The 19,251-nt window shown below is 40.8% G+C and overlaps 1 protein-coding gene across 6 annotated transcripts in view; it reads right to left on the bottom strand.

Annotated features, from left to right (window-relative positions):
- Positions 1 to 19,251, bottom strand: part of dstyk (dual serine/threonine and tyrosine protein kinase) — a 127,989-nt gene that overhangs the window by 34,931 nt on the left and 73,807 nt on the right. For all 6 annotated transcript variants that reach the window (XR_009646108.1, XR_009646107.1, XM_060845318.1 and 3 more), the window contains exons 4-6: positions 10,073 to 10,311; positions 8,184 to 8,267; positions 1,817 to 1,993 (exon numbers count right to left, since the gene is read on the bottom strand). Coding sequence is in view for 4 of the 6 variants with exons in the window: in XM_060845318.1 (XP_060701301.1) it covers positions 1,817 to 1,993; positions 8,184 to 8,267; positions 10,073 to 10,311 (500 nt within the window). In the remaining 2 variants the exon portion in view is untranslated. The remainder of the gene's footprint in view (positions 1 to 1,816; positions 1,994 to 8,183; positions 8,268 to 10,072; positions 10,312 to 19,251) is intronic.

Raw genomic sequence — 19,251 nt, 5'->3', positions numbered from 1 at the left:
CCACCATTCAATATGATCATGGCTAATCAAAGCTCAATATCCTAGTCCTTACCTTGACTCCCCCATGTCCCTTCATCCCTTTAGCTGCAAGAGCGATAATGGCTTCCTTCTTGAAAGCAATGTTTTCACTGTAATGTCTTAAATAAGGAAGGGCGGAGAGCATTGCACACAGATATTCATATGAAGCACAAATACAAGCATGAACTAACAGGGCTGAATAGCCTGCTGCGGTTCGGTGCAACACACTTCAGTGGCTCCTTATCAACTTTTGCTTTTTAACCACTTAAAGAAATGGGACAAGAATGTTTACCTTGAACCTTAAGAGTTGAAGGAGAGAGAAAGAGTTTGTGCAACCAGTCCTAAAGTGTTTCACACAGTTAATTACTTGAGTACAAGGATTTAGCACCGCATTTTACATGCGGCAAGATCCACAAGAAGCAACGAACTGAAGACTGTGGTGAAACATCTGTCAGTGGATTCAGCATCCTGTACATGAAAATTGCTCACCAATTAAACATTGAAAAAGCTGAAGTTACTGTTGCTCCCTAAGTTGACTCCTTAACTACCACGTCCACCCACTCTCCAAGAAAAGTACTCCAATTCACAGCACTGGTGCCACTTTCGCCTGTGACATGAACTCCCACCCTTATTGTTACTACCACAGAGGGCTTATTTTGACCCTCAACCTTGCAAGAGGTTATGTCTCAGCTCATTAGAAGCGGAGATCTTCATTTGTCTTTGTCAGCCCTGGAACGGATTTCTCCAATGCAATTCTGGTTGGGCCCCAGCATTCTCCACTTAAGGGCATTCATAACTTGCATGTCGGTGTCTCATCTTGCAATTAGTACAGCTCCCCTAACACCCATGTGTTTAGTGACTGCTCCTGATCAAGCAACATATTTATTGCCAAACTCTCACCCAAGTTTGAGTTCGTTGATGGTCTTGTCCCTTGAAAACTCTAACCTACCCTTGCTCCTCAACTGAGCTATTAATGGTCCTGTAATTTCAGTCTCCTCAGTATCATTTAAACAGCTCAGCCATTGATAGCTGTGCCTTCAGCTGTGCAGGATCCAAGCTCTGGAATTTCTGCCCTCCATGTAATCACCTCATTTTAACTTCTTTTAAAGCACGAACTAAAATCTTTTCAAATGAACATTTAGTCACCTGCCCCAATATCTCATGTGGCTCAGGCATATTTTGCTTTAAAATGTGTTCCTATGCAGGACACCCTAATGTTGAAAGCAACACACACAAAGCAGCTGCTGTAAAGAAAAGCAGATTCACACCTTCAATACCTCAATACTACCAGGTGTTTGTAATAACTCGAAGTACAGGTAACAACAGCCAATTTCAGCTCAGTAAGTTTCACAAACAGCTGTGCAATGGTGACAAATAATCTCATTTACCTTTACAAAATGAAATTGGTTGAAAATAAATATTGGCCAAGATGAAAGCAGAAGCTCTATTGAAATCATGCCTTTAAATCTTTTATGTCCAGAGAAGATGCAGTTTAACTATTTATTTCAAAAGGGTGACAAATGCAGCAATGAAACACGTGCCACACAGTGTCAGCAAGAATGTGTGTCCAAGTCTCTGAGATGAAACAAAGCCGACAAACTTCTGATTCAGATAAAGTCAAACATGTCATAAGAGCTTAAACAAAAGATTCCTCTCAAGTGAGTGTGGAGTGATATTGGCTTTGGATTAAAACCCTGATTGTGAAGCGAATAGAGACCGATAGGCATGTCTCAAATACAACTGTCATGGAACAAGTGTTGTGCAAGTACTTTAAGAGATTATGTCAACAAGAACAAACCTGTCGCAGAGAGGCAGCAAATGCTTCGTGTGAACTGTTGAGCCGGGTACGGAACTGACTACATATGCTCTTGGCAAGTTTAGATGCACAGAGACTCTCTATGGCATCCTGTGCAATTTTCCTTTTCCACTCAATGGTAACAGATGGGGGATGTACCCAAGGCATCCTATGAATAATCTGTTGGGAAAGATACAAAATAAATTGATTTCATGACCTTCTAACAAAGAATCTCAAGTTTCAGGACAGAATAACCAGCATGTCAAGAATATTTACAAACATTGTCCAGCTTCACTTGGTACCCTTTTCTCCCTGCCAGTGCTAACACTCAGTGCAATGCAACTCCATGGTCTCAAGCAGCCCTCAATACACCACCCAGGTTGCAGTCATCACAGATGTGCTTACCAACTGCCAAATTATTTAATTGTGGAGGAATGTGATGTGGACATTCACATGTACACTTCCAACATGGGACACTGGACTGCATTCAGGATTGAGAATCTTAAATGGTTTTCCTCCTAGCTCCCTATGACTAAATTAGAGTCAATTAAGGCAAATGTATTAGGTGAACTTGCTAATCTCTATCTGGCATCGAAAAACTCAGTGGCATAGACCTCTCCCTGTGTACAGGACATGCATCTGCTAGGTTATTAGTCAAGCACTACCTGATGAATTGACCAAATGCAGATGGACCTCAATGCAACTAAAATTACACTGAATTGCAGCAATGATACACCAAATCATAAAAACTATATATTCACAATTAGACTCGCGACATTTACTTTGTAATAACTGAAATATTCTGTGTCCAAAAATCCCCACCACCCATTTGTTTGATGGGAAGAGGTTATGTCCTGACCCAATCTTCAACGAACATTACACATCAGAGCAACAAGCTCCTAGCTTGTAGATTTTCTTGAACAGAGGCCTTAATTTGACATCAATGCAACAGAAACCAATTCCATAGAAATTCTCAGGGTAAATCTGCATTACATTTCTTAGTACAAACTAATCTCCAATACTTCCAAACTACAGAAATAAAGAGCTCACTTTTGCAAACTTAACAAGTGATCCTGGGATGTCTCTTGAAACCATTCATTTAGGACAGTAATGCTTGCGTACCAACCAAAGGACAAAATACAGCAAAATATTTAGTATACACACCCTGATAGATAAATATTAGATATTGACTAAAAACGGACCTTCTGATAGCACCTGACTAGAAAGCTATCAGCTGTGTCCATGGGGTGGAGAAAAAAAAATACAAATTTTATGAAAATGTCCTGCAGCTGATTGGAGGGATGACTGTGGATTTGATTCAACATCATCTATATTACTTAAAACTGTGGATTTCTTTTTTTCATTAATTTATTTGATTTTTCTCCAAACAAAATCAAATGACAGCTGATCAAGGTGCAATCACAAGCAATAAACAATGGTCAACAAAACCCAACCAACTTTCCTACGGCATATACCACCTCCAAAATACAAGGGAAAAAAAATGACATAAACAACCCTAATGCATGTAAACATATACAAAGCACAAAACAATTAACTTTTAAGTTATGCAAAAGTATGCATGTCTAACGTTTGGTCACAATTCCAGAGTAAGCTTCATGTTGTTTAGATACAAAACAGAAGAGATTGGATTGAGTTTTATTTGGAAGAAATGACCTAGAAGATAAATGAAGTCAGAACTTAGACAATGGATACATGGACTTGAGCAAGACCTTTGATAAGGTTCTGCATGATAGACTGGTTAGTAAGGTTAGATCACATGGGATCAAGGGAGGGCTAGCCAACTGGATACAAAATTGGTTCGACAGTCAGAGACAAAATGGTATTGGAGGCCTGTGACCAGCAGTGTGCCATAAGGATTGGTGCTGGGTCCATTGTTTGATATCAAACAATTTGGACAAGAATAGAAGCACAATTAGAAATTTTGTGGCCAACTCAAACTTGGCATATAGCAGAAGGTTACTTAAGAGTATATTAGGATCTTGATCAACTGGGCCAATAGGTTGAAGAATGGAAGACAGGGCTTAATTTAGTTAAATGTGCGGTGTTGCATTTTGGTAAGACAAACCAAGGCAGGACTTACAGGGCTGAAAATATGTTGCTGGAAAAGTGCAGCAGGACTTACATGGCTCATGGTAGGGCCCTGGGGAATGTTATTGAACAAAGAGCCCCCGTCGTGCAGATGCACAGTTCCTCGAAAGCGGAGTCACAGGTAGACAGGGTGGTGAAGGCCACATTTGGCATGCTTGTTTTCATCAGACAGAGCACTGTTGGAATGTCACATTATCGCTGTGCATGACCTTGGTAAGGCTACCGAGTACTGCACACAATTTTGGTTGCCCTGTTCTCATCAGAATGTTATTAAACTGGAAAGGTTACAGAAAAGATTTACCGGAACGTTGCCAGGACTGGAGGCCTTGAGTATTGACAAGACCTTGGATAGGCTGGCACTTTTTCCTCTGTAGCATAGGAGGTTGAGGGGTGATATTCTCGAGGTTTTTAAAAATCAAGAGGAGTATAGATAAGGTAATACAGATGATGCTGAATCCCTAAGGTAGGGAAGTTCAAAACTAGAGAGGGTATATTCTCAAGGAGAGAGGTGAAGAAAATTGAAACTTCTGCACAGAAGGTGGTTCATATGTGGAATAAACTGCAGAGAAAGTGGCAGATGCAGGTACAGTTACAACATATGAAAGACATTTGGACACAATGAATAGCAAAGGATTAGAAGGATATGGGCCAAACATAGGCAAATGGGACAGGGTCAGTTTAAGATCTCTGGCTGGCATTGACAAGTTGGATGAAGGATCTGTTTCTGTGCTGTACAACGCAATGACAAACCTTATAAAGCAGCACATGATTTCTTCATTCACCACATCAGGGATACAGAGTACAACAAGCCAAGGATCTGTGCTAATTTTTCATCAAACAGCTTATTCTCGGAGATCCAAGATGGCGGCGACTCAGCAAGTCTGAGTCTACAGAGCCCTTCCCAAAACCTGGGTAAAGTGGGTTTCCTGTCCCCACCACACTTGCCAAACCACCCAAAAAATTTCTTTAATCTTAATTAGCTGCTGAATATTATATTTAAATAGTCTAATACTGAGTGGATAATGAGTAAATCAAAGGGACCTCGCAGCTCTCAGAAAACAAAGACCCCTCCCCCACCCTCCTCTCCTCTGGCTGCAGCTGATGTAAAAACAGGCCTTATAGAGATGATTGCTAGACTGGAATCGACACTCGTCAATTTCATCGCAGAATCCAGACAGAGATGGAATGCATTCGAAGAAAAGCTGCAGAAACAGAATCAAACCATGGAAGAGCTGCAGGGCCGAGTGGAGGGGGTGGAACTAAAGGCCACGACCTCCGAGGCTGCAGCTCAAACAGCTGCAGAACAGGTGAGAGCTCTGGAGCAGAGAGTCAGGGCCTTTGAAATTTACATCGATGATATTGACAACAGAAATCGGAGAAAGAATATTCGATTGCTGGGCCTTCAAGAGCAAGAAGGGAAAGAACAGTTAGTAGCATTTCTGGAGCGATGGCTGCCGCAGATTTTAAACCTGGGGGCTGAAACTGACCGGGTAAGGGTGGAGTGGGCCTACCGGGTCGCAGTACGCGGATCTGGCCCAAACCAGCGCCCACGCCCGGTCCTGTTCCGGCTGCAGAGTTATAGGGAGAGGCAGATACTCCTGGATGCCTCCAGAAAGCTTGGAAAGGATCCTAAAGCTATGATTCATGAAGGATCCAAGATTATGTTATTTCAGGACTTCTCCCCGGCTTTGGCACGAAGAAGGAAGGCGTTTGATGAGGTGAAGAAATGTTTAAGGGACTTAGATATTCAATACACCTTACGCTACCCAGCGACGTTATGCTTTACCCACGAAGGATCCGAGTATAATTTTAGATCATCGGAAGAGGCCAAGAAACTTTTAGACTCGGTTAAATAAATCGTAAGAGACAATTTATGTTGGCTTGCCTCTCCCACACTCCGTGGGGAGAAATGGTTACTTTATTCTACTTTACTTTTGCCTCTGGGAGCGGGGTTGTCTTCCTTGCTATGTTATTATACTTAACTGTAATCTGTTGGAGTTGTAATTTTATAGTTATGTGTGTTTGTACGTGGCATTGATGCTATTAGATATACTCAGGTATGGGTGGGGTGGGGTGGGGGTGCGGCGCTCACTGTTAACTCTAGCTCGGTATTATATCTAAATCCTATTAAGGAGCGCCCGGGTCGAGGGTGGGACACTGTTTGGGAGAGGATATGGTGGAACGTTGGAAAGGTAGTAAGGCCCCCTGAGAACAAGGGGGAAGATCTCCATTCAAACATGTTTAATTTTTTTTTTGTTTGTTCTTATTGTTTGGAAATAGCTTCCTTTTAATCATACTGTTATGAGTGTATTAGAGAACATTTTCTCTTATTTGAAGGATGTAAGCGACTCAACTATACACTCTGGATGATTGTGGATTAGTTGAATTTTGATGATTATATATTTAAGATCTATTTTTATATTAATGTTTGTGCTTGAAAATTCTGCTTATTTTTGTAAATTTGTCAAAATGTTAAATTCCCAATAAAAATATCTATATAAAAAAAAACAGCTTATTCTCAGTTGCAGCATTATCTAATACTAGATATGATATTTCAGATGGGATAGCAAATGCCTTGGAAAGTGTGAAAGAGATTTACTACAAATGATACCCATGGTGAGGGGTTTTAGTTTATGTGAACACAACAGAAGCTGGATTTTCTCCTTACAAAAAGGGGGAAAAAAATTTGTTACTAGTTCCAAAAAAGTTGACAAATGAAACAAATTGGTTCTTACTATTTTGGCTACTAGAAGCAAAGGTTTGATAAAGCAGAGTCGTCATGGCTTTTCAGACAGAGGTCATGCTTAACAAATATGGGTGGAATATTGAGGGGAAACGGTGGTAAAGCAGCTAATGTAGTTCATATACATTTTAACAGGCCTTTTGACAAGGTCCAGCATGGGAAACGGATAATGGTACAAGTTCATGGGATGCAGACTAACTTGACAAGATGGATCCATAATTACCTTTATGATAGGAGAGACAGAGACTGCAGATCAAAAGCTTGTGCAATTGGAGCCTGATGTGCAGTAGTATACCACAATGACCAGTGCTGGAGGATTGTCCCGGAGGATATGCAGATGTTGCCTGGGATGGAGTACCCGAGTTACCATGAGAGGCTGGACAAGATCGGGCTGTTTCCTTTGGAGCAGAGAAGGTTGACGAGGGACCTTATAGAAGGTGATTATAAAAAGGGGCACGGACAGTGTGAATAGACAAAACCTGTTCCCCTTATAGAAAGGGCAGCTCAAATGTGAAAGGCAAGTGGTTTAGAGAGTTTGAGGGCAAAGTCTTTTCACCCAGAGGGTACTGGCATCTGGAATGCACTACCCAAGAATGTTTTCAACTCATGAAAAAGCTCCTGGATGAGTACTTGAACTGTCATAGCATTCAAGGCTGTGGGCCTGCTGAGCGAAAGCAGGACTAGTGTCGGTAATAATATATATATTTGGGGGTAGTAATATATTTTAATTGGTAGAGACTGAGCCAAAGGGTCTCTGCTGCAATGTATGATCCTATGATAAAGAATTCTGTGGAGAGAGATAAAAATTTAAATAATAGGCAAAAGAAGCCTAGGTGCCATGAGGAAGGTCTTCTAAAACAACAATTATCACAATCTGGAATGCACTGGTTGTAAAGGTTGTGCAAAAAGATTCAAAAGTAGCTTTTGAAAAAAATTGGATCAATACTTGCATAGATAAAATTGCTACCATAGACAAGCTGAGCCCAGTGGCCATCTTCTGGAGGGGATGCTAAAATCACTGGATAACTTCTATTTTGAGAGCACCAATTCATGCTCAGGAACCATTGCCAAGCCTTCTTGTATCTCCAAGTGGTCATTATTCAATGTCCAGATAGTATGTGGCAATACTCTTTGATGGCAGGGTTTCACAACTCTGACTGCCACCATGTTCACCACAGATAACTGGATGTCAAACAACATAGGTGCTGAGGCAGATTAAACAAAAAGGGAGGCAAGAGACTATATGCACATACATTCCTACTCTGCTACACAAGATCAGTTCTGAGAATGCATCCTAACACATTGCAATTAATGCACCTACTGCAGCATCAAGGCATCACATTTTGCTCTCTAAAAATTTTTTTTCTATCAGTGTACATAAGAAAAAAGATGAGCCTTTTGACATAGCTGACAAGGATGATGTCTAACAATTTGGATATTTCACACTGTTATGATGGAACTTTGAATACCTTCAAACACCTGCTCAGCAGTGCCTCAAATTACAACAAATATTTTTACCTGCTTGATTTGTTCCCAAAGCAGTCGGGACACTGTTGATCCCGAATGGAATGTGACCTCAACATGATACGCAGCATTTAAAATCTAAGAAAAAAAAACATGATTACTTTCTAAGAAACTGAAAATGTACGGTTGATAGTTTCAATTGAAAACACAAATATCACATCGCAAACAGGCATACAGCAAGATTAGCTGGCGCTGGAAAAGCAAGCAGGTCAGGCAGCATTCAAGGAGCACGAAAATAAACGTTTCAGGCATAAGTCCTTCATCAGGATTCTTGATGAAGGGCTTATGACCAAAATGTCGATTCACCTTCTCCTCGAGTCCTGCCTGACTGGTTGTGCTTTTCTAGTATCACACTCAACTCTTACCTACAGCATCTACAGTCCTCACTTTCTCCTAGCAAGATTAGCTGACTAGGGGACTGCCAAAGCTCTAATTTGAGTTGTCTCTTGTCTAGGTCCACTCTGGACTATCTTGACTGGTAGAAGGCAAGCTCGATGAACCTCTATGTAGGTTTGCTTACTGAGCAGGAAGGTTTGTTTGCAGACATTTCATCACCAGACTAGGTAACATCAGTGAGCCTCTGGTGAAGCACTGGCATTACATCCTACTTCGTGTGTGTGTCTTGGTCTGTTAAGGCGAATGGTACCATTTCCGGTTCTTTTTCTCAGAAGATGGTAGATGGGGTGCAAACTGATGTGTTTATCGATGGGATTCCGATGAGAATGACAGGCCTCTGGGAATTCTCATGTGTGTCTCTGTTTAGCTTGTCCTAGGATGGATGTACTGTCCTAAAGTGATGCCCTTCATCTGTAAGTAAGGATACTAGTGATAGTGGGTCATGCCTTTTGGTGACTGGTTGGTGTTCACATATCATGGTGGCTACTTGTCTGCCTGTTTGTCTGATGTAGTGCTGGTTACAGTCATTGCATGGTATTTGTAAATGACATTAGTTTTGCTGTTTTTTTTACATTGACTAATGAACAGTAAGGATCCACTGTTTAAATGTGTTAGTAGGTTTGTCAGCTACCAGGACGCCAAAGGGTCTGAGTATTCTAGAAGTCATTTCAGAGATGTCATTGATGTAAGGTAATGTGGCTAGAGTTTGAGCAACTTGTGTCTGGTTTTTTGGGTTCGTTGTTGAGAAATTGGCGGACTGTCTTTATCAGGGACCCATTCTTCTCAAATACACTGTAAAGGTGTTTTGCATCTGCTGTTCATAGTTCCTGGGTGTGCTGCAGTGTGTTATGGCTTGTTGAAATAACGTCCTGATGCAGCTCGGTTTGTGGATGTTGGGATGAATGCTTCTATAGTTAAATATATGTTGTGTGCGTTCTTTTCCTGTAGATGGTGGTTTGAAGTTCTCTATTAAGTGTTTGCTCTACTGTGACATCTAGGAATGGGAGTCTGTAGCCATTCTCCTCCACTTCTGTGAATTTTATGCCCGCAAGGATATTGTTGACTGTGTTGTAGGTTTCCTCTAATTTGCTCTGATTAGCGATGACAAAGGTGTCAGCCACATAACGGACTCAGAGTTTGGGTTGGACAGTTGGGAGACTGCTTGCCTATTTTTACCTGTCAATGTCTATGATCCAGAAAGTTTAATTTTGCTGAAGTTGATGGCAGCTGCTTCCCGCTATTGACATCTACCAAACCATGACAATGTCTGTCTGTCTGTGTGACACCCAGTAAACTACTCAGCGTTATCCAGATCGTAACTCACCACTCAATAATTCCCATCTCCCCTCATGTTCTTGTGCCACAGTTGCTCAATGAATCAAAACATTTTTTACAGCTAGCTTTCAGACTTATCAACAATGAATCCTCCAGGGCTGTGCTGAGAATTCCATGCATTCAGCCCACAAACTAACCCACACTCGACATACCTGTTTCAGGTGATTGCTGGTGGCATTGTTCATGGCAGAATCCTGGTTGGATTTTTCCAAGCTCTTGAGACAGCGTTCAAGGGTCCCAACAAAACTTTCTCGAAGGTAGTCTACAGAACTGATAAGTTTATTGGCAACAGCTTGATTTAACCGAGAAATAATCAACTCCTGAATCTGTTTGATGCAGCACTTAATGTCCTTATTGCCAACAGTCTCACCATTCTCAGAGATGATTATGTCTGGGGACGAAGGAAGGAAAAGATAGTAAAAAGTGATTGGCATGAGCCTTGTTCTGCAACATTCAAATCACACTTCGAGAACATAACATTTTATTTTGATGCTATCAATTCTATAGTGCATTGATCACAGACATTGCAAAGTCTCAACTAATCCACGCATGCTCATCATATTATGCAATCTACTTCAACAAAGTTGAGAGAGCAGAGAGAACATCAAACAAAGCAAATGCTCGATGACTAAATTTAAAGTCATTAGTGGAACACAGGAGGTTTGACACTAGTGTTGTTCTCAAAAGAAAAACTGGATTTCAAATGTTCGCTGCTTTCTCTCCACAGCAACTGCTGCCACAGCTGGGTTGCTCCAGCAATTTCTATTCTTGTTTCAGTTCTCCAGCATTCACAGCTGTTTTATTGTAAAGTCTGAAATATGGTTGGTTGTACAATACATTAACATATTGCAGTGGAATCTTCAATGTAACATGTTGGAATCCTAGTGTCACATGTTAGATTTCAAATTTCTATTTTATCCCTGGAGAAGAATCCAACTGAACAGTTAAACTCCAAAGCTTACATCCGGTAAATTAGTGACAACAATAATGAAGAGTACTGACCCTTAAGGTGGTCAGTTTTTAGTGGGTGGCACAGAAATAGAAGGGGTCATTCAGTCTTAAACTTACTCCATCATTGAAATATGTCCTTGGTAGATCTGCATCGTAACTCCATCCACCCATTTAGGCTATTTATCAAATGAACAATTAATAGAACAGTACAAAAAGAACAGTGTAGCACAGGATCAGGCCTTTTGGTTCACTAAGGCTGTGCTAACACAATGCCTTTCTAAATTCTCTACACAGCCTGTATCCCTCTATTCCTTGCCTATTCATTTATCTGTTAAGAAGCAAGTTGGAAATATGGATTAAGAGTTCAACTCATTGAAGTAAATTGGCTTAACTCTAACATATGCCATTGTGTAGGTCAAATAGACAGTTCTGATCAAAGATTCTTAACCAAATTATTTATCCATCTTGACTCAGGCTAGTGCACAATGATACTAGTTTGTTAAATGATATTCTTTCCTTTAGCTCGACAGCAGAACCAAGGGACACATCGCACAAGATCTTTATTATTTACGACAAAGATGGAAGAAAAATCATATTCATTCAAAGGACAACTTGCGATCAGAGGGGGCTCTGAATATCAGCTGCTCAGCATCTTTAAAGCAGAAATTGTACACTGAGTCCAAAGGTCGAAGTGCGGCTATGAGCATCCAGACAAACTTCCCATATCAATGTACAACTGCAGAGGCACAATTACAGCACTTTATCCTCCTGGGTAAAAGCAGAGCCCTGATGCTAAGTGCGATCCACACTCACTGCCATGCAAGCACTGTATATGGCTGTGTATGACTGTCTGCAGAAATACAGTGGGTGGTTTATGACCTATACTAAACATGTTCTTACAGTTCATCTACATTACTGCAATTTAGAAGCTTGCTTGTCAAGTGACACAATGTTTTTCACAATGAAATCAATAGACCCTGACTTGGCAATCGGTGTCATGCTCATCCTCCATTTGGTTCAATTCCTTCTTTACGCACACAATTTGTATGATGAATTAAATACCCATCAGCCACAATTATCTTTGAGGGAGTGGCCTACCTTTTCTAAACTTGGCGATAACTAACGGAGAAATTAAAAAAAAATTTTTCAAATTGTCAAGAAGTACTCACTAATATTTAAATAGATAGGATTTTTTAAGTGACTGCCTTGATTACAATGTGGAGGTGCCAGTGATGGACTGGGCTGGACACATCAGAAGTCTCAACACCAGGTTGAGTCCAACACATTTATTTGAAATCACAAGCTTTCGGAGTGTCATTGCTGCAGCAGTGAAGTGACTTCTCCTGACGAAGTGCAACACTCTGAAAGCTTGCGACTTCAAATAAATGTCTTGGACTATAACCTGGTGTAGTGTGGCTTCTGACCTGGCCTTGATGATCACAGACTAGAAACACCCTATCTGGATTAGTCCAGTGGTGGATCCACAGAAGTCCAAGAGTCACTTCTGGCTGGTTGGTAGGAGAGAGAAATAATGTCGCTTGCCAGGTAAAGACGACACATGGTATCTGGCTAGTTGGAAGCTACAGATCCCCTTTTGCTAATAGAAGCCTAGAATTATGTAGTCCATGGGGCCATTGGACCCATCGTCACTGTACTGGCTCCTGAAACAGCAACCCAGCCAGCCCCAGTCTCTGTAACCCTCCAAAATTCACCCACTTACCAATATATATCCAGCTCTCTTGAAACCTCATGGAATCTGCCTCCACCATACACACTCAGGCAGGGAATTCTAAATCCTAAGAACTCTGACTAAAGTTACTCAACTCACTCAGAGCCCTCTTGCTGACAATCTTGAAATTGTGACCCCCAATCACTGATATACCAACGAGCAGAAATGCAAGGTCCAACTTTAGTTAGCTAATTGTTAGTCATTTTGAGCACCTTGATAAGGTCACCTTTTCTTCATCTCTGCACCAAACAGAGTAAGCCCAATTTCTCTAATTTTCCCTTACATCTAATTTTCCCTTGTGACTTGTATTGCTCCAGTAAATTTCTTTTGAATTCTCCGTAGGCCTTTAACATACTTAAAGGTGCCTAGAATTGAACACAACTCTCCAATACAGCTCTGACCAATGATTTGGAGAGGTGCATAATTGTATCCTTACTTTTAATCTCAATGCCTCTATTTATAAGGCCAAATATCATTTAAGCCTTCTCAACCGTTTCAACTGGCCTGGTCACCTTCAGAGAATCATACACGTGAACCCAGAGGTCCTTCCGCTCCAGTACTCCTCTCAAAATTGTACCATTGACCCTGTATTGTCTGTCCATGTTTCTTCTACCAAAATGCTTTCCCCATTTCTCCGTATCGAAATTCATCTATTAGACATTTGCCCAATTTGTCAATGCTTCTCTGAAGTCACTCAACATCATCAGCACAATTCACTATTTACCCAAGCTTAGTATCATCCACAAATTTAGAGATTCTGCGCTCAACACCAATCTACAAATTGTAGATATCAATGCTGAAAAAGCAAGGGTCTAAACACTCATGCTTGGGGAACACCACGCTCAACTTATTTCCAACCTGAGAAATGCCTATCTATACATAACCTCTGTTTCCTATCTTTTAGCCAATTTCTAATTCTTTCAGCCAAGGACCCATCAATCCCAAACATTTCTAGTTTGCTAATCAACCTGTCATGGGTCACATTTCAAACATACTCTCAAAATCCAAATATATATCAACAGTACTGCCCTCATCTCCACAGTACCTGCTTCATCTCAAAGAATTCGAATAAATTCAGTCACGACCTGCCCTAGACAAAGCCAGCTTGGTACTAATTCATAAACTAATATAAACTGAAAGAAGATACAACTTTAGAGCCTTCAGTTTTCCCCAATGATCAGGTCCTCCAGTCCCCTGGGAATAATCCTGTGTTCAGGGGCCTGGTAAATCTCTGTAAAAGGGCTGTGCAATTTGCTCCCTTAAACCATCTCAGCATTCTAGGATACATCCCATCCAAGCCTCATGACTTTGTACTTGCAGTGCTGCCGAAGTTTTTAGCACCTTATCTATATTGCTCAGTTATTCAACATCAAACTTGACCATTGTCACCATTTTGTAACTTGGGTAAAAGCAGAAGCAATGTACTCACTCAGTACCTTTGCTGTTTCCTTCGATTCGGACAGCAGCTGAGCCTACTTGTTCCTTATGGGTCTGACATCATCCTTCATTCCCCTTTTATTAGTAAAACATTCTTCAAATATATTACTGTTTGTTTTACTGCAAGCTGCCACCCTTTACTCACGCTTTGTCTTAGCTTTCACTATCCCAGCATTATCGAGATACTCTTCCTGATTTCTATCATTATTCCAGTATACATCATACATTCCCATATTTTCCCATCAATATCCTTAGTCATCCAGGAAACACTTTTTGGAGACCCATCATTTATTTGGCAGGCTAAGTACCGAGCTTGCACCATGATCATCTCTTTTGAAAGTCTCCCATTTTCATCTGCTGTTTTATCCATCAAAATGCAGATCCAATAAACACACTCCACTTGAACTCTTCAACCCCCAAAAATCTGTCCTTCTCCAGTCTGGAACCTTAATCACAGACGGAATTTTTTATTCCTTTCCAATTTAACACTGAACCATATTATAGTTTATGATGGCTATTTCCCAAATGACCCCCACTCTGACACTATTTGGCCCGCCTCATTTCCTAAGACCAAATCCAATACAACTCCCTTTCTATACATCTCCATAAGGTTCTCCTGCATACATTGCAGGAACTTTTACCCTTCCACGCCACACACTCTGGTGCCCCTCTACCCCAGGGTAACTGAAATCACCAAATATCACAAACCAATTGGTCCTGCAGATTTCCATCATCTGCCTACAAATGCTCTCTTCTGCTTCCTGCCTACTATTTGGTAGTTGCAAATGTGTTGCTGGTCAAAGCACAGCAGGCCCGGCAGCATCTCAGGAATAGAGAATTCGACGTTTCGAGCATCAGCCAAGATTTTTACTATTTGGTAGTGTATAATACATACCCAACAAGGACATTGTACATGAGAAATAGGAAGGGAGCAATCACAGATTCTAATTTAAAACTGCTAATATGAACCGGGGTTAAAAACTCAAATTTGGGACTATGGTAAAACTTTAGCATTACATAAAGAGTCTGATATAATTGGTCATCTGATGCTGGCTTAAAACAACGATTAAAATTAAACCCTTAATTCCACAGAGTTTTTTTTCACCTCAGAAATATCAAAGAGTATTACCTGGAGTGATGGGGAAAGGCTTGACCATACCAAAAATAGTTAGGGTCTGGAATGTACTTGAACCAGAGATGGAGGTAGGTTCAATCAAGGCAGGGAATTACAATTATTTGAAAAGAATGTGCAGGTGTTACTGGGAGAAGGCAGCAAAATGGTATTAAACAAAATGCTGATTTGGAGATCTGGCTATGATTGGGACAACAGTCTCCTTCAGTGTCGAAACCACTTTGAGGTTCTTGTCTGGAGGCAGATAATACTGAGTTAATACTTCGAGTGATATACAAGTAATACCAGGGAGCCCATTAGCACACTGATGATTTTTTTCATTGTCTGGACAAGGAAACAAAGCATAGCTGGAATCAGAAATTTGGAGTGTTCTCATACAGCACAACAGTTCCTACCAGGAACAACAGTTGGCAGATCTTCAGCTAATTTCACGACTCAAAGACTGTCAAAGTCAATTGAGCATTTTTGTTATGCAGTCACTGTTGTACTGTGGGAAACACAGCAAGTCCCCTCAAACAATGAGATGAGTTACTGTAATTCTACAATACCAGAACAAAATACTCTTTCATGGATCTCTCTTTTAAAAAAGAAGTGATAATGATCTAAGGATAAGTATTAGTCAGGGCACCAGGTGAATTTGCTGGATGCAAACAAAACCGGTGGACAACCAAAGCAACACCTTCTATTGTTCAGCCACCGTCAGAGTGCATAGGTGCTTATACTTCCCTGGTCAAGCATTGCAGACAACTCAGGCCTGTTCGAGAAGTAATGCCACCAGCTAAGGCACCTCTTTTGGTTTCTGTTGCAAAATGGACAAGACCTGCAGCCAGCACAAGGCACAGGACTGGCATATTCCCAAGATGCTGGGCCGAGGCAACTTTGCCTGCCACTTGCCTGAGCAATGCACCTTGCTGATGGCTCAACCAAAGAACAAATGGGAAATCTCTCAGGAAGGACTGTAGGTTCAGGGAAGCTTTATTATTCAAAGTTATTGAAAGTCCTATTTTTGACCAAATTAGGTTGGTGACATTTAGCAAAATAAAAATCATTAGCTTCTAACCCAAGTTTCAATGTGCAAAGTCATTTGAAACATGACAATTTCATGAGCTTCTGCCAAAACACTGAGCAACAACTGCAGTGTGATAAACACCAAGCTTCTGCATGTTAAACTATCTATTCTATTGCTTCAGGAGGACATTAAGGGTTGCAACATTTTATAAGCAAATATCCAGCAGGCCAATGTTCCTTCTCGGCAAAAGTGAGGACTACAGATGCTGGAAATCAGTCTCCTCACCCATAGTTTGAAGAGAATCAAATGGTAACGTCTCATCTGAAGGCTATCACTTTTATCTGTGAACTGCAGTGAACTTGTTACTGAAGGGATTCATTGAACAATATCCTTCAAATATTTCAACATTTAAAGTGAATACAATTATTACATGTCCTTTCTCCATTACTTTTAAGACCCTCGTTTAATGTGAACTTTTATACAAGGACTTGGCAACCTACCCTCATTTTTGTGGTTCAGTGTCAAATTTAAAGTATCTGTAGATATATTTTGTTCAAAGCATTATATAGCTCTACCAGAGGAAGTGGCGGAGGCTAGTACAATTGCAACATTCAAGAGGCATCAAGATGGGTATATGAATAGGAAGGGTTTAGAGGGATATGGGCCAAGTGCTGGCAAATGGGACTAGATTAGGTTGGGCTATCTAGTTGGCATGGACAAGTTGGACCGAAGGGTCCGTTTCCATGCTGTACAACTCTATGATGATGGGAAGACAAACTGTTGTTAATTCTTACAGCTCCAGTAATTTTAGAGCTCATGCAATGATGACTTTAACCACAAGGTGGCAATCCGTCCATACATTGGAGTGAAATCTCGATACAGGAACATCGGAAAAATATTGCGCACTAGTGTTCAAAGTTGTTATTTGCTCCAAAGTCTAATGTAAAGACTTCAGCATCCATTTGTTCACTACTGAAACAATTAGAATGGATTCCAATTTATTTACAAGTTTCAGCACTGCCATACCACAAACACTGAGAATAAGGGTCCATTAATCCTTTTTAATGACATCTAAGAGAACAATTATTGCTAGGACACTAGGTTTGAAAACTCCCAAACTTTTTTGGTTCTAAAGGAGTTTCTCAATACTTTGAATAATTGCATATTCTCCAGAGTGGATTCAATTAACCTGTTGCAATGAGTTTATGTAATCTTACATCGTCAAAGCACTGAGGTCACTTTCATTTCACATACTTGGCCCCCTTCAGACAATCAAATGCAAAGTGAGTCAGTGGTACACTGCTATGGAGAGACACCCACAGTACTGTTCGAGTAGCATTTTGACTCAGCAGTTGTCAAATATTAATGCTGTTCCAAATCCAGGATGTCGTGCATCTTGGAGGGGAATCTGATACGTGGTGGTTCACACATACCTGATGCCCTTGGTAGAATTTCTGCTATGCAACTCTTAGACAGTACACACTGCTGCTACTCAGTCATTAATGGAGGGAATAAATGTTCAAGGCAATTGATGTGGTCCCAATCAAATGGGCTACTTTTTCCTGGATGGTGACAAGCCTCCTCAGTCTTGTTAGAGGTTTGTTGGAGATGCATTCCATTTTACTCCTGACTTATGCCTTCTGGATGGTAGATAGGCTCTGGGAAGTCAGGTGGTCAGTTACTTGCTGCAGCATTTCTAACTTCTGACTTGCTCTTGTCATCACAGCTTTATACAATTGGCCCAATTCAATTGCTGGTCAATGCTAACTCCCCAAATATTAATTGTGTGGGATCCAGTGATGGTAATGCCACTGAACTGACTGTTTCTATTTGCATGAATTCCCATGATAAAAGTCCCCTCAAACCACAATGTCTACATAGGGCAATCTGGCAAAAACTGGACTAAATATAAATGTTCCCAACCATGTCCATTTGCAGAAAGACCTGGATGTCATCTATGTTTGAGCTGATAAATGGTAAGTAATATTTGTACAACACAATGGCAGGCATGAACGATCTGTAAGGAGAAAATGCAGCCATTGCCCTTTGAATTTTCTGCTGGATTTTCTCCTTACAAATCCCTCCATTTGACCATTGTGTTGTACAAATATTACTTGCCATTTATCAGCTCAAACCTTGACATCATCCAGATCTTTCTGCAAATGGACGTGGTTGGGAACATTTATATTTGGGGCAATCTGGTAAACACTGGACTAAGTGGACATTGTGGTTTGAGGGGATTTTTATCATGGGACTTCTTGGAAATTGAAACCATCAGTTCAATGTGCTGTCAGTCACCTGCTATTTTGACTCAAAAACAGGCATCCCATCTAATTACTGGGAAAGCCTAGCTTTAACATAACTGGAGACGTCTATGCTAACTGTTGCCTAGCAACCCTCTGATCTTAGAATTCTGCTCTACAGATCTCCCTGTCAGTGTATGCACTGAAGGTGCAGCCTCTCTCCCAAACTCCTGTTTCTTAAAATGTCATCTCTGGGCGCTTGATTGAAATATTCACGTTTGGAAACACAATCCACCTGATAAAACCTGAAATAGTGGACCGTGACTAAATCACTACAATTTGCTCGCAAGTTAACTGGATTCAGAATTTGGTATTTATTAATCCACAGCTATTAGCAATTAAGCTTCATAGTCAAGGTGATCACTGATGGTTTTGTCATTGAACTACTAATCCAGAGTCCCTGTCTAAAGCAATGGATACAAGGATTCAAATCCTGTTATGGAGGCTGATGGAATTTTAAACTATTCACAACATGAGAGTTGAAACTTGCCTTAGTAAAGTATGGATACCGAACTGGCTAGATGGTGGAAGACAGAGAGGGTGGTGGCAGACGGTTGTTTTTCAGTCTGGAGGCCTGTGACCAGCGGAATGCCACAAGGATCGGTGCTGGCTCAACTACCTTTTGTCATTTATGTAAATGATTTGGATATGAACATTGGATTAATGGGTAGTAAGTTTGCAGATTACACCAAAATTGGAGATTGGACAGCAAAGGTGGTTACATTAGATTACAATGGGACCTTGATCAGATGGGCTAATAGGCTGAGGAG

The sequence above is a fragment of the Hemiscyllium ocellatum genome, chromosome 26, assembly GCF_020745735.1.
Source record: "Hemiscyllium ocellatum isolate sHemOce1 chromosome 26, sHemOce1.pat.X.cur, whole genome shotgun sequence".
Lineage (NCBI taxonomy): Eukaryota > Metazoa > Chordata > Chondrichthyes > Orectolobiformes > Hemiscylliidae > Hemiscyllium > Hemiscyllium ocellatum.
The sequence above is the reverse complement of the archived record's forward strand: the minus strand, read 5'-3'. Positions and strand labels throughout refer to the sequence as shown.